We start from the raw sequence: 14,622 nt of genomic DNA, 5'->3' as shown, positions 1-14,622 counted from the left end.
CACTGGCTGTTAATCAGTTAAAGAGTTTTAATATTAAGAAGAAAGAAGCAGATCTCATCAACAGCTTCAAACTTGATTTCATTTCTTTTCAGCTGGCTTGCAGCAGATTATGGGGAGCCTTAAGCTCATTTTATTTCTTCTGCTTTCCTATCCCCTTTAAAAGATAGATAGCACCATTATCTGTATGACTATACTGTGCTAGTTCTGTGTATCCTTTCAATGACTGGTGAATTGGAAATACTAAGATAAAAATATAAGAAGACTAAAATAAGATTTAATTAGGAATTAAACACCAGACACCCATGTAATTTTAAATAAAGCCATGTATACTTCATGAAGAGATAATAAGATTGACTGTCAGAAGATGAATGGTAAGATAAGAGACCAAAACCCAAGGTACATGCAAGGGTAAGTTGGTTTTGGCCCTGTTCTGCTCTGAAACAAATTTGCAAAATGTCTGAGACATTGCCACCAGCGGCAGAACATGGGCAGAGTACCAGCTGCTGCTTTTGGCTGTTCAGCCCAGCAAAGACTGTGCTCATCCACCTGCTCTGATACTTGCTCTGCAGTGTGGAGGTGTAGGGTGCCCCTGGGTCAGCTTCCATCTAAGCAGGGTCCCTTCCATCACAGCATCTCTGTCTGTTAAACAATTGCTGCTGGAACCATCTCACAGGCTGTCCTCTCCTCTGTGTTGTGTACAAAGCAAACCCAGGAAAGGATACAGAGGGAAGTGTTGTAGGAGATACAAGTTGTGCCTGAGGCACCCATGCAGCTACAGCTGCTTCTGTTCTTGAGCCTGGTAGTGCAAGTGTGGCTTCCATGGAGCTGCTGGTCATGAGAGCCTGGAAGACTGTGCTGGAGAGCCCTGCAAATCCCCCTGTCCTCCCCAGAGCATCTGTGTCAGGTGTGTGGATTCAGCCAACGCCATTCACTGTGGCACTTCTTGCATTGATTTTGGTTTTCTATACTCCTCTTTTTTGCATAGCCCATCTCCTGTCCCTGAATTCTTCCTTTCTAACTGACACAGGAATATTTCACCTCAGTCCAACAGGATGCTGCTCTGCTGCCTGTTTGTTTTGAGGACTCATGTGGAAATCTTCAGGATAGCATAATGCTCTTGAGCATTCCTCCTAATACTTTTTGAATATAAATGGGACTTACCTGGCCCATGAGAGCCTGCAGTTTATACAAAAATTAGTCTAGTTCAGTTCTATTTCACATCTCTCATTAAGACATGGGTTATTTGCCTTGTGCATCTCTTGGCTCCATATTCATTCATGAAAACCACACATTCCCTTTGAGCTGAGGTGCGTATTGTACCATCATCAACAAGCTACACCTCGTTTCAAATCTGTCAAGGAAAACTGACTTATTTTACATTTGCTGCTTTGCACAAAATAGAAGCACAGTAAACTCTTGTGCTATAATGATTTTCTGTCTGTCTTGATAGAACATAATGAGATAAATTCAAGTCCTTTTTTGAGGGCTAATTACATTGTGTACACAATAGATGTGCACTGCTGTCATTACATGTTGCACATTTTAGTGCTTTCATTTCCCCACCTCTGCTGGGGTGTGCAAGGTGTTTGATTTGACCTTGAAATACAAATTGTGTCCTAGAAAGGAACCATTTGGTGATCTTCTCTCCCAGAAGACTCTCCAGAGACTCTGTAACAATCCTTGCTGTAGGTAGGGCAGCATTTGAAGGTGACTGTAAAGTAAATAGAAGAATTTAAGTGTGTGCTGGAAACTGAGGGATGTGCCATAAATCACGAGGGCAGCTTGTGGCAAGTCTGCTGAAAGCCATCAAGCACAGATTCAGCCCTAGATCTGTTCACGGCTCCTGGTGTCTGGGCACCAAGCAGAACAACTGCATCCTGCAGATGGATACCACAGCCTAGGAATGGAACACTAGTTGGATGATGAGCAATTTTGGAAAACGGGATTTTAGAACCTGTAAATCCCTCCAGTCCAACCAGTTGTTCTCTGCCTGTGTTGTGGGAAGAAAGGAAGCTGTGGAATATGGTGGGAGGGTGTTGGTTTGGGGAGGTCAGAAGGGAGCTGATCACCCCATACAGCAGGGCAGGGAGGCTGCAGATCCATGGGGTGACCTGGCAGCCTGTGCTGAGCTTGGGACCTGCTCAGGGCTGCGTGGTGCCTGCTTTGAGAGGTGCATAGTCCAGGCAAGGCTGTGGAGGTGGGTCTGGGGGAGGTCTGTTGGATGCTCTTGAATCACACATTTGATGCATGAGTGATCTTCATCACCAAAGACCTGCAGTTCAGCTCTGGGAGTTGGGAATTGATGTGCAAGGGTCTCACCTTTGGTGGAGAAACTACTGACGTAAAAGGGAAGATGTCAAGGGAGTTTCTCTGGTACTGCAGGAAGCAGAGCCAACTTTAGAAGCAGTTGTCCTAGTTGGTCCATCAGAGGAAAGGGAGCACTAGTAAAAACCTATACTTTACCTACGGTGAAGATGAATTCTTTCATCACTTGCTGAGTTTTAGCACATGCTGTGATTGTCTGGGACATTCCTGATGGGATAATATTAATGCTTTCGCTGTGCACTCATTTCCTTTGCAAGCTAATTACAACTGGGAGAGTTTGAATGCAGATGGAAAGGCTCTGGGATTTACAGGTAACTTCTTCAAGTCTGCTAGCAGATCTGTGCATCATTAATATCATACTGGGCAGAAATATTTTAAAGCAATTCAGAAGGAAGAAAGGTAACAGCACTTTACAGCTACTTTAACATGTCCCTATGCCTCTGTTTTTTGAGACAAACAGAAAATCAACATTTCCTCCTTTTGCTAACAGTGCATTTGTAATTCTGTGTATAATGGTATGATACAGAGCCAGCTGGGTTTTTCCCTAAAAAAAACACTTGCAAAACTGTGGCTATCACTGCTTCTGGCAGAGTGTGCACACACAGGTGAAGCGCAGAGAGCTTTGCATAGGTGAAAAAGCACTTGTTTCAGGATGATGGAAACAAGATATTACTGTGTTCATTTCAAACTACTTAAAAAAAATAAAAATCCCAAGCTACCCATAGCCGTGGATTTGTAAGAAAAAAAGTAGCTCTCAGATCAAGTCCTTGTGCTTCGTCATGCATATGTATTGGAGCTGGAAAAATATCTTGTATGGTTAGCATGCCTGGTTCAGACTATACCCAGAACAGCCTGTCATGTGGAGCACTTTAAAATTCCTCACAGGTTTGCAGGGGGAAGGACCCTAGGGAAGTAGCCTTATCACAATGTCTTAAAGATGTCGATCTTGAGATCCCCTCCACCACTGTGTTGCTATTTGTTTGCTGAGACATTGATTTCTGAGTGTAGAACATCTTAAACAAAAAACCATGAAATGTATTTTACCTGTTTTGCTAAGACTGAATGAAAAAAAAATCACAGTAATGTTTTCTAAAGCAGAGCCCAGATGATGTTACCTCTAATGCATTCAACAAGGAAAATAAATATCCAGCAATGGCAGATGCTAGGGGAAAGAAATAATCAACAAATTCACATTCTCTTTTCATGCAGATATTTAAGTATGCGCTATCTGCTAGTGGCATAGACTGTTTTAAAATATGCAAACTAAATAGCTTGTGAGTATTTGTCTGTTTTATAGCTGAAGATATGGGGGTTTTTTAAAAGGAAATGTGAAGAGACTGATTTTATGATGGGAGAGCTTAGCCTGTGGTTCTTCTTTTACAGTATGCAGACCTGGGTTCTTCAAAGCTTCACCCCACAGTCCATCCTGCAGCAAATGTCCCCCTCACAGCTACACACTTGATGAAGCATCCACATCTTGCCTGTGTGAAGAACACTATTTTAGGAAGGAATCAGACCCACCTACAATGGCCTGTACAAGTAAGCATGTGCTTATAGGGTTGTTTTTAATCCTTTCAAGCTGTTCCTGTACTGTGACTAGACATTATGATACTAACTAATGTGCTTTTTCAGGCTCTGCACTGGAGTCTGAGCTAGTCTAGACACACTTGTAATGTCACTGTCATTGTCCACCGTACTTCGGGTTACACGAGAAGAGGCTTCTCAGTGCTTTTTGCTTTGAAAGCTGCCATCCAAGCCAGGAGGAGTTTTTGTAATGAGCAAATGCTCTGTCTGCTCCCTGCACTGCTGGGTGGGCTCAGCCAGTAGCATGGCACCAGCCATCCCTGTTGGTGTGTGCTTGGGTGCCAGCACGGGACACATGCGCGGAATTAACTGCGGGCAGTCCCTGCCAGCAGCGGGCATGGATGGAATCTCCATGGCCCTGCTTGGTGTCATCCCGTAGCTCATTTTCACTAAACAAGCTGGGAGAGCCCTGTCTTTCCAATCTGCCTGGAGATGGCCATCCTTCTCAAAACTCTGTGAGGGAAACTGCTTCTGCAAAATGTAGAACTTATCCCCTGGGTGTAGGGGGTGGGCAGTGTAACAGGCACGCTGGGCTACTGGGACTCCAGAGTGGAGCTGGTGTAATCAGAATCACTAATTTTACCCTTCTCCTGCCATCCATGAGCTGTTCTGTCAGCTGTACCTTGAAAGTCCCTTGTTCAGTTTATGTTTCAGATACTTAAGGCCACAATTTCCATGCCCCCACCTAGTCCTGCTGAGTATAGCACAGATCTGAGCTGGGACTGATCGCTGGGACTGACGCTCCAAATGTAACTTTTGTGGTGCAGAAGTGATTGAAAATTTCTGAAATGGAGTTGAATGACTGGTGCAGGAGCAGTTGGGCCTGCCAAGAAACTTAAGCAATGGAGGAAAAAGTAGATTTATGACTCCATACATACTCAGAGCCACTAGACAATGGTGCAGTGGTGACTTCCATACTGTAGGGAAGTACTTTGCATCATATAGAGATGGTAGTGGCTTTTGTGCCTTTCCCAGTAAATACAGATGTCCTTCCTATCTCCCCATCTTTCCACTTCAAAAAGAGAAAGAAAAAGTCTGTTCCTGTTGGAGACACACTCTCTCAAAGGAAACTGCCCTTGGCAGCTCTCTGCTTGCCTGCAGGAGGCACTTGGAGCAGAATTGGGCCCCTTGAACTCTGCCTTTGATTTTCACCAGGCAAAGGAGCATGGCTGTTGGAAGCTGTGCTGCAGAGAAGGAGAAGGCAGCCTTAGGCAGCATTGGAGTCACTGGTGCTGTCAGATCAAAGAGGTCGGGGGGGTGAGTCATGCAAGCACTTCCCAGTTTATTAAATAGGTGTGCCAGAGTCTTTTGGAGGCATAGCCAGGGTGGGTTATAGCATGAAAAATCTGATAGCAGCATTTCTTGATGTTCATTTTACCCCTTGGCCTGACTTAAAAAAACTCATATAAATGTGGTCCAGCATGGAATGGGGAAACACACTGAGCTCTGGAACACTCATAAAGTAGGCTTTTCTGTGCAGACAGAGCCAAAGCCAGCAACTGAGAGAGAGTTATGCCAGACTCTGGTGTCTGCTGTGCCTCCTGCCCACCGTCAGTGGTGCTGCTCTTTGCCCTTCCCAGAATGGAAAGGTGCACATGCAGTCTGTCCTGCTGGTGCTTTAGCCAGGGAAGGAGCTGCCATCCCAGAGGAGGATGTTTATGCATGCCTATGGCCTGAGTAGCATCAGCAGGGTTTGGAGAGGCACAAGCAAGTGAGGTGAAAAACTCCTGTTAAAAAGAAGTTAAGTTCAAGAGCCTATCTCTCCCAGGTTTCTAGTGCAGTTCAAACCCTCTAGGGGAAGGCTGTAATTTCCAATGCTGCAACTGCCATGGGATTTTCTTTTTATGTTTGTTTGGGGATTTTGTGCTTGTTTATTGGTGGTGACTGAGTTTGTTGGCTTTTACTGTTTCGGTGGTTTTCTTTCAGTGTGGGTTTTACTTTTGTTTTGAGAGTTTACTGTAAGCTAGTGTAAAGCCCAGACGTGGTGCCTGAAGCTGTGTTAGGATATGGCTTGGCAGGGTAAAGAGTCCTTCTGGGGCAGATGAGAAGTTTAATACCCATCAAGGTGCAGCTCAGCTTCTGCTTCCCACTGCAAACCCCAGAGCCACAGCTGAGGACATTGCAGCACCTCTGCTGGCATTCACACCTACCTCCCCAAAAGCAGGGTGGAATATCTGAGCCTTCTCCATGTGCTTCTGTCACCCTCACCTTCCCCATGCATCTTTTCTTAGGATTTTGTCCTAATACTGCTCTCTTTGTGCTGAAGGTGATGAGGAGGGCTCCATGTGCTGTGCCAGCTCAGCAGCAGGGGTAGAAGATTTTGGCAGGGGCAGTAAAGAGTAGGTAGCAACACTGGTGTTCTAAACCAGTCCAGTTATATCTGCAAGGCAACTGCTCATCGTGAGCTAAAACAAAAGTGAGAGAGACTTGATTCATGACTGGTAGGAAAATATTGCAAGGGGTTTTTTTTAACGTTTTTATTATTTATTGCCACAGAAGTTAATAATATTCATAGGATTCCTTCAACAAGAAATGCAGTTAATTTTAGAGAATACATCAATGTTTGTTTTCACGTCTACACCTGCAAACTTGCCACTCAGTATAGCTGTAAAATAACATTTTCTTAATTTAAAGTGAGAGTTTTTCAGTTCCAAGCTGCATGAGTCTCCCCACCACCACCAGCAGCAGCATCACTAAAGAAAACTAGCTGCTGTATCACTGTCACTTGCTCAGTTAAGTACAGGGAGCGGGAGGAATACATTTTTGTTCAATTTTTCCAGTTTCTTAAGTATGTCTTATAAGTAATGATTGGTAATTTTGAAACTGATTGTGCTGTGATGCAGTCTGAAATAATTAGTGCTCTCAGACAAAAAAGAAAAAAATTTGGTCCTGATGGATATTTGAGAATTCTTTTAATATTATTATGCATCTTCCAGTAAGTAATTGCATTTTGTTTCTTCTTAACTAAGTAATCCTAGCTTCAGTTCCTTGCACAACATCTCTTTAAAACAAAAAAAGTTCCACCCTTTTCTCCTCATGTCTCTTACAAGTAGCTTTATTGTTGCCCAGTGCATGTTGGGGAAATATTTGTAATATTAAGACACATGGGAAAAATCATAGACTTTATTGTATTTACTGTAATAGTCTACTTGCACAAACTTTACAGTTAACTTTGAGTGTTTACATACATATATTTCTGTCTTCAGAGTAATTTCTCCCTTACGTTATATTTTTAAAATATGTGCATCAGTAAACAACAGGTTTACTGTGCATCAAGAAAATACTTTTGTTTTGAAATATTTTTGTTTTCAGAAAGCGTTTGCCTCTTGTCAGAAAACTGTGGTGCAAAAGGAGTGAATCTAAGGGTATAAAGTAGCAAATTTTAAAATTACATTGATCTTTTTTAAACTGAGTAGACTAATATCTGTGCCCTTGAAAACAGGAGTTTGGAAATTAAACCACCTTAGCAGATCTAGGCCCCCCCTATTCTGAAGGTAAAAACACCTTTTTGTTCTCCCAGCTGGGGTTTAGCCAAGTTTTATTCAGGTACAGCTTCAGGATTCTACTAAAGACCTTTCTCTGAGGCCCTGGGAGAACACTAATTTTATAGGTTACAAAAGCCAGTTTTAAAGCATTTCCACTGAAGCTGATGTTTTTAAGCCCTCAAGAAGAGTAGCTGACTTTTCTGTACAAAGCAAGTAAAAACCTCTGGTGACTTTACAAAAGTAATAATTTATCCCCTGTTAAAGACACATTGTCCAGTAAGTGTTTCTTGTGCCTGAGTTCTCTATTTTTTCCTGGAGTACTGGCATCAGCAAAAGGGCATTCATCCAGTGGAAGAAAAAATAGGGCAATTTAACCAGTAAAAAACATACAAAAAAATCCTCAAGTACAGCACATATAACTCCATACAGCTCCAGTGATGAATTCCATGGTTTCCATTATATCAGTACAAGTATGATGCTGCAGAAAATAGTCCTGTCTTGGGCTCTGTGTTGGTGTCGTTAGCTCAATAGTGCTGCATCCCTGGGGTGCAGCTTGGGAGTGGATTGCTCCCTATTTGTAGGGATCTGAAGGGATCACAAAACAAAACAAAGATGATCTGGCATTTCCTAAGCCAACTCAGCTTTTTTCTTCAACTGCTTTTCCTCTGAAAAACAAAAGAAAAAAATACATCAGGATTATTTATTTCCTCTGGCAGCGAGTTTCTCATTGAATCAGAACAGCTTGAGTCGAAATCATTACAGTGTTTCAGTTTATCAGTGTTACAAATTTTATATACTCAGAGAGGGAAATAGAAAAAGGAAATGGAGGAGAATGCTTCTGGTTTATAAGGTGATTTCATTTTTGCAACACTGCCTGTTTTAAATAACGAATTGAGTTTAGTTATCACAACAAAATGAGAAGATGACAGCCTAAGTCAGCCTGTTAGGATTCATATGGATGTCTAGCTAGTGAAGCTACTCATTGGACCCTTTTCAAGGAGCTGCTCATGGGTTTTGACAACTTCATTCAAACTGTAGAGGAGTGTGCTGTGTTGCCTTCCCTCGCAAAAATCCCAGCCCTTGCTGTATAGTTACTGGTGGTCTGTGACTAAAATCCATCCTGGCTTGCTTTGATAAATTTCCTCTTTCTTCCTCATTCATTAGCATTCCTTGAGTACTTAACATGAGGATATCTTGCATGAGACTCCTGCTTGTCCTTTCACATTGTCTTCAGGGTGTATCTGCAGCTTGCCCTTCATTGCAACACAAGGCTGTTCAAAACAAAAACCTTCTGCGAGGAAGCAAGTCTTGAAGGTGCCTCCAGGTGGGCTTTGCTTGCCCAGCTGTGGCCTTTCCCACCAGGATGAGGAGAAGCAGCCCACTTTGTGCAGGTGCTCTGGTACCTCTGCAGCAGCTGCTCCTCCTTGGATAGCCTTGCCAAGTGCCATGCTAGCATCCTGAGCAGGGAGGCTTGGCAAAGTAAGCAAATGTGGCGTGGGTAACCAGCCTGGCAGGACCAGGAGGGTTGCCATGGAGTGGCAGGACACAGCCGTGCTTCCAGTGGCCCGTGCAGATCACCATCTGCTTTGGGCTGCATCAGGTGTCTCGCTTAAGTGTGATTTGGATAGCTAAGCTTTGGTTTGACTGCTGCCAAATGGCTGATGGGAAGAGGCGGCTGCATACAGAGGAAAGATTTGGCATCTGAGTTGAGTACCTGGGTGGTGTGAAAACTCTAGTGTGTGTCTTTTTTTAAGGACCTAGGGGTTAGTGGTAAAGGGGCAGCGGGGTAAGGAGGAGGAATCTTGCCCCTGGTGAAGCCAACAGGAGCTTGGACAGGGCAAAGACTTGCTAATCCCTTTGCAGGAAGAGCAAGGAGAGCACTGGAGACAATGCCCCAGGGTGCAGTGCTCCTCCTCTTGGGTTTCAGCCAGCCCTGTGTCCTGTCCTCCCACTCAGGTGACTGCATCCCAACACAGATCTCTTGAGCAAGGTGCTCAGAACAAATCCCTGTTTTCCCAGTTCTTCAGGTGTTGTTGCAAATGGTCCCCATGAGCAAGGGGGACATCTCTTTTCAGCCTAGAGAGTAGTAGCAAGCAGGATGACTGATGATACTGTTTTTACCATGTGTTTTTCTCACTTTGCAAACCAGGACCCCCCTCTGCTCCTCGGAGTGCCATCTCAAATGTTAACGAGACTAGTGTCTTTCTGGAATGGATTCCCCCTGCTGATACTGGTGGAAGGAAAGATGTGTCTTATTATATTGCATGCAAGAAGTGCAGCTCACACTCGGGTCTGTGTGAGGCGTGTGGCGGTCATGTCAGGTACCTCCCCCAGCAAACCGGCCTGAAAAACACCTCTGTCATGATGGTGGATCTGCTTGCTCATACAAACTATACCTTTGAAATTGAGGCAGTGAACGGAGTGTCCGACCAGAACCCCGGAGCCCGGCAGTTTGTGTCTGTAAATGTAACCACAAACCAGGCAGGTAAGTGGATCTTCAACCTGGGGGAATGTCTGGGGTGGGAGCCTGAGCCAGTCAGACCCAGTGCAGACCTCCCTTTGGAATGGGTGGAAGTCTCCAGGATGGAGGGCTGGACTATGGCCTCTTCAAATATGGGGGGTGGGAGGTGGGCAGTGCTTGTCTCATAGGTTATAATTACTGCAGTCTTCAGTATGTTTCCTTTCAGCAGGACACATTTTTAGGAATTGTGACTTTTCCTTTTACATTAGGCTATTTGGAGGTACCTCCACTTCTTCACATGTTGGTGTATCCATCCACTAAACCAGGAAAAAAAGGCTGTCTTTCCTGTTGGGAAAGGGAAATTTCTAAGAGTCCATTTTGATTAAAAATGGCTAAAACATCTAAACTTTACAAACAGTTACCCTAAGAAAGTTGGTTTTAGTGACTTCAGGAAATTTAATCCCTCTTCTACACTGTGATGCTAAAGTGACTGGGTTCAGGCTGATGAGGTATGATATGTTGTCACTGCTTCCCTGACAGAGTAGGGCTAGGATTTCAATCATACTGTGTTATTCTTGGTTTTGCACTGTACAGACAGAGATCATGTAGACTGGTTTATTCCTTTGTCCAGGGCTCTGATCTGTCTGCCCTTCCTTTGCCCAGAAGTTGAAATGACTTGTCACTTCGGACACAGGCATGGAGTTGCCATTGTCCCCTGTCACTTGGAGGTATGATGGGAGGCAAGAACATTATTACTTCTCCTTCTGTGTGCATCAACGCACCAGACACATCACACAACTTCTGTAAAGCTCTGGAGACTGACCTATCCTTCTCTGGTCCCTCATGCTCTGTGTTTTAGGGTCTCTTCCTTTTCCTATCTGGCTTACTTCCTGCCATTTAATTTAGTGGCTTTTATCCACCATGAAGCCCTTCCAGGACTGTTAACAGGTGGCGTTTGAGACTGTGAGGACTGTGCTGCCAGATCACTGGAGCCACCCCCTGCCTTCTCCAGACAAGGTTCAGCCAGGAAACCTGGTGGGCAATTCAGTGTGACAGCTGGATGCAGATTGGCAGATCCTCACTGTGGAACAGAAAAACACTAGCTGGAGCAGGGCTGCATCTCATTCCTGCCACCTAGGTGTACGTGCACAGGCTTGGCAGCCAGCAGCAAGGAAGTGCAGATACCTGTCCTGGTAATTAAACTGGATTGTTGAAGTGTTGGACAGATCATTCATATGTTTCTTGAGGAGAGGAAATAAAGGCATGCTGGGAGTGCTACTGATAGATGTGGCATGGAATCTGCTGGAGGAATATTAGAGGACAGCAGTATGACACCCATTAAAGGCACCTGTTTAGTGCAGATCAGTGGGTGTCACAGTCCTAATGCTGTTTACTGTTTTCCTGTTGTGACGGCTGCTGCCAGTAACTCTGCTGTTGGAAGAAGTGTATTTTCCTGTTATTGGGTTTGCATTGGTCCTTCATTGCTGCCACTGGATTTTCCCTGATGTGTGGCGTTAAATCCACATAAATCTCAGTAAATGTAGCTGTGCATGAGGAGATGATACCTCTCTGATCAGTGAGGAAAAGGTACTGGTTTGTGACTTATGTCCCAAACTCTCCATAGATAGCTGCAGCAGAATTTATCCATGTAGCTGCATCTCTGTGCATCAGGCCAAGAAAAACCCCCTTGCACAGTTATCACCTGCAGCTTTGTATTGGAAGGTCTCTTAGAGGAAATGGGAAACCTGTGACAAATGTGTCCCGTGCTAAGGACAAGTAGGTGAGTGTAGCTTCTGGTTAAGTCTCCCTGTCTATCTTAGTGGAGCCACAATCACAGGAGATATTAGTGGATCAAGCCTTGGGTGTTTGATACACTGTGGGATGTTGAAATTGCACCTGTGTGCTCTCATGGTTGATTCAGCAGGAGGTTCAACCAAACTGCAGTGTAAAGAAAACAGTGGTGACTGTGTTTCCTTGTCTCTCTGGCTGGTCCCAACATGAATTTGTGAGGTGAGCCAGGCCTGTCTGCTGGAGCTGTAGCATCAAATGGGCTTCCCAGTGATGTGCTCTTTCAGCACTCCCCTGGGCCATCATCGGTGTACCCATGCCAGAAATAAAGCAGATGGAAAGAGGGACTTTACAAACATGACTGACTGCCAGGCATAGAAAGTGAGAATCTGTTTTTTTAAGGTGCCGCCAAAAAATGTCCATTGAGGCAAGTAATGGAGTGCTCCATGCCCAGTGATTCTGGATATAAAGACTGACTTCAACAGTTAAGTAAGAGTAGGCAGGGCACATCTGGCTTCAGGGAGTCTCAGGCCACCTACCTTCCCCCTGGAATTATCTGTAAGAGGTGCAGCTCTTGTGTCTCATCTTTTCCCTTGCACAGGTTTTCTGATGGTGATTATATTTTCACAGAGGCTGGTTAATGAAGTTGAATCAGTGACACAAGGCCAACTGCAGCAGTAGGAGAAATCCTGCTACGAGATCTGTTGGCTGCAGGAAATTGAAAAATTGCATGCCATGGGATAGGTCTGGCTGCTGGAGTCCTGCTGGCACATATTCAGTAACCCAGCACTGCATAGAAATGCCAGGGTCTGTTTTGTTGGTTTGGCTTTTGTCCATCCCATGAAGACCATGCTCATTTCAGAACTGTAAAGAATGTGCAAGCAGTGAGTCTTCATGTGCACCACCTCTTCTGGGTATGGCAGCTTTTGGCAGCAGAAACTACCTCTGGTTAGACTCTCAAAGGGATTCCTTCCTGAAAAAAAAAAAAAAAAAAAAAAAGGTGATTCTCTCCAAAATAGTTTGTCCCCCTTCCTCTATTTAAATAATGAGTAAAAGAATCAGTGCTTGCAATCCATCTGGCATTTTCAGACTGATTTAATTTTACTTCAAACTTTTGAACTCAGGTTTGGAAATAGAGGGAGGGAACAGTAAACTTTTGTGCACAAGAAGAGGCTGATTGCTAATCTCCACTGGTGACCCCAGCATTCTTCTGCTCCCCCAGTCCTTGGAGACCTGGCTGGAGTACTTGGGATGGGGCTGATCCATGCAGGATTAGTTTTCCTGTAACCCTCTGTTGTTTCTGTGGGATTTTGCTGGTGTTTTCTGCTGGAAAACAAGTGTCTAGGAAGGATGAGCAATGCCACAAGCCATGAGAGATAGAAATTGTGCTGGCCTCCGTTGTGGCTACCCTAGAGGTGCAGCAGGCAGACAGAGGACCTTCTTCCCTTTGTAGGGACAGGAGTTGACCCAAGCATGCTTTTCCCCTATGGCATTGCTGCAAAATACGTGTCCAAGGGATTTACCAGCACAGGTGGCAGGGAGCCATCTGTAATGCAGTCTCACAGAAGTGTGCCTCATGCATGTGGGCTGGAGCACAGTGAATAATTCATAAGTGCCAATGACAGCATCAAGTTAGCCATCCTTCCCTTGTTCATGGTTTTGCTCAAGTTTTCATATTTTTGGAACTTCCACCTATTTAAATGGTTCCCAGAGAGCAGTCTGTGTGTACTGTTAATACTGAAGTTTGCTTTTCAAGTGACAACTGCATGACTTTTTTTTTTTTCTCAGCGCTTTCACCAGGCTGGATGATTAAGGTATGCTGTCGCTCTGGACAGAGATGTGCATCTCCCTTGAGGTCTCTCACCTTATCTGCCCTGTGTACATCAAGCACCCACCATGACGTCCTGGTCAGAGGCGTGTCTCCTAATGGGTCCATAGGGAGCAAGCCGTTTTGATTCATGGTTGCCTGCTCACCCATTGTATCATTGCAGGAGCACACTGGAAAGACGCAATGTTTAAAACCTTTCTAGGCTTAAAACCTGCCAGGAGTATTCACTTTAAGCCAGCCTAAACAGCCAAGCAATTTTCTTTGCTTTTGATGTCAGCAAGTCCCATGCTGGGAATGGCTTCAGGCACAGAACTGGCCTGGAGGTGGGGGGTATGAGAGTGGGGCAGTTCCCCTGCCGGCATCCCAGATGCCACAGACTCCTTTGCACTTAAAGACCTTCTCTGTGTGTGTTTTTAGATAAACCCCCTGCCTGTTTTCTGTTTGAAAAGTTAGAAGCCACTGTTCAAACCCCTTCTGTGACCTGTATGATATTTTTGCCCTCCTTCTGGGCATAGAGGAGAAGAAAGGTACAGATGTGCCTGCTAACTGAGTAGGAGTTAATATGTCTAATGCCTCAAGAAGTCTGCATGTCTGAGGCCAAACCAGAGATAGAAGTTGCATCCTGTGGAGCAGCAGTGCTTTTTAAGCAAAGGTGTTGGAGGACAGAACCTGGCAACCTGTAATGCTGTCTGGGAGGAATGGCTACGGATTTCCTACTTGACCAAAAATCACTAGCTGCTTGGAGCAGCTAGAAGGCTCTTGGAGTGGGGAAGTGTGCTGAAAACAACAGTTCTTCCTTTAATTGCACAGGCTGGGATGCTGCAGTGGAGGGGAGAAGGTGTTTTCCATAGCAGTCAGGAGAGGTACATTCTTTGAAAAGCAGCCAAGAGTGATTTGGAAAGGGAAATCTGCAACATAGAGTTTGCTGCAATCTTACATCAGTATCTGCATGCTCTTGAATTCAAGAGACTGCAGCCCTGCACAGTCTGGGAAGAAGACATCAGAAAATGAGGCAAGAGATGGGAACCACATTTCCAGAGATTGCCTTTGGGAACTGATGGGTTCAAGTCCTGTAACACTCAGGGTCTGATTCTTCCAACTTTGAAGTCTTCACAGGTTTGTTTGGTTTGGCGTGGGGAAGGGAGCAGTTT

General features: G+C 44.7%; 1 protein-coding gene across 11 annotated transcripts in view; it reads left to right on the top strand.

The window, feature by feature from the left end:
* Nucleotides 1–14,622, top strand: part of EPHA5 (EPH receptor A5) — a 193,165-nt gene that overhangs the window by 102,145 nt on the left and 76,398 nt on the right. For 10 of the 11 annotated variants that reach the window (XM_071431709.1, XM_071431704.1, XM_071431708.1 and 7 more), the window contains exons 4-5: nucleotides 3,709–3,864; nucleotides 9,544–9,879. The exons of the other annotated variant lie outside the window; for it this stretch is intronic. In XM_071431709.1, coding sequence (XP_071287810.1) covers nucleotides 3,709–3,864; nucleotides 9,544–9,879 — 492 coding nt within the window. The remainder of the gene's footprint in view (nucleotides 1–3,708; nucleotides 3,865–9,543; nucleotides 9,880–14,622) is intronic. 11 annotated transcript variants of the gene reach the window in all.

The sequence above is a fragment of the Agelaius tricolor genome, unplaced genomic scaffold (assembly GCF_023055355.1).
Source record: "Agelaius tricolor isolate 1412-34295 unplaced genomic scaffold, bAgeTri1.0.p SCAF_8, whole genome shotgun sequence".
NCBI lineage: Eukaryota > Metazoa > Chordata > Aves > Passeriformes > Icteridae > Agelaius > Agelaius tricolor.
The sequence above is the reverse complement of the archived record's forward strand: the minus strand, read 5'-3'. Positions and strand labels throughout refer to the sequence as shown.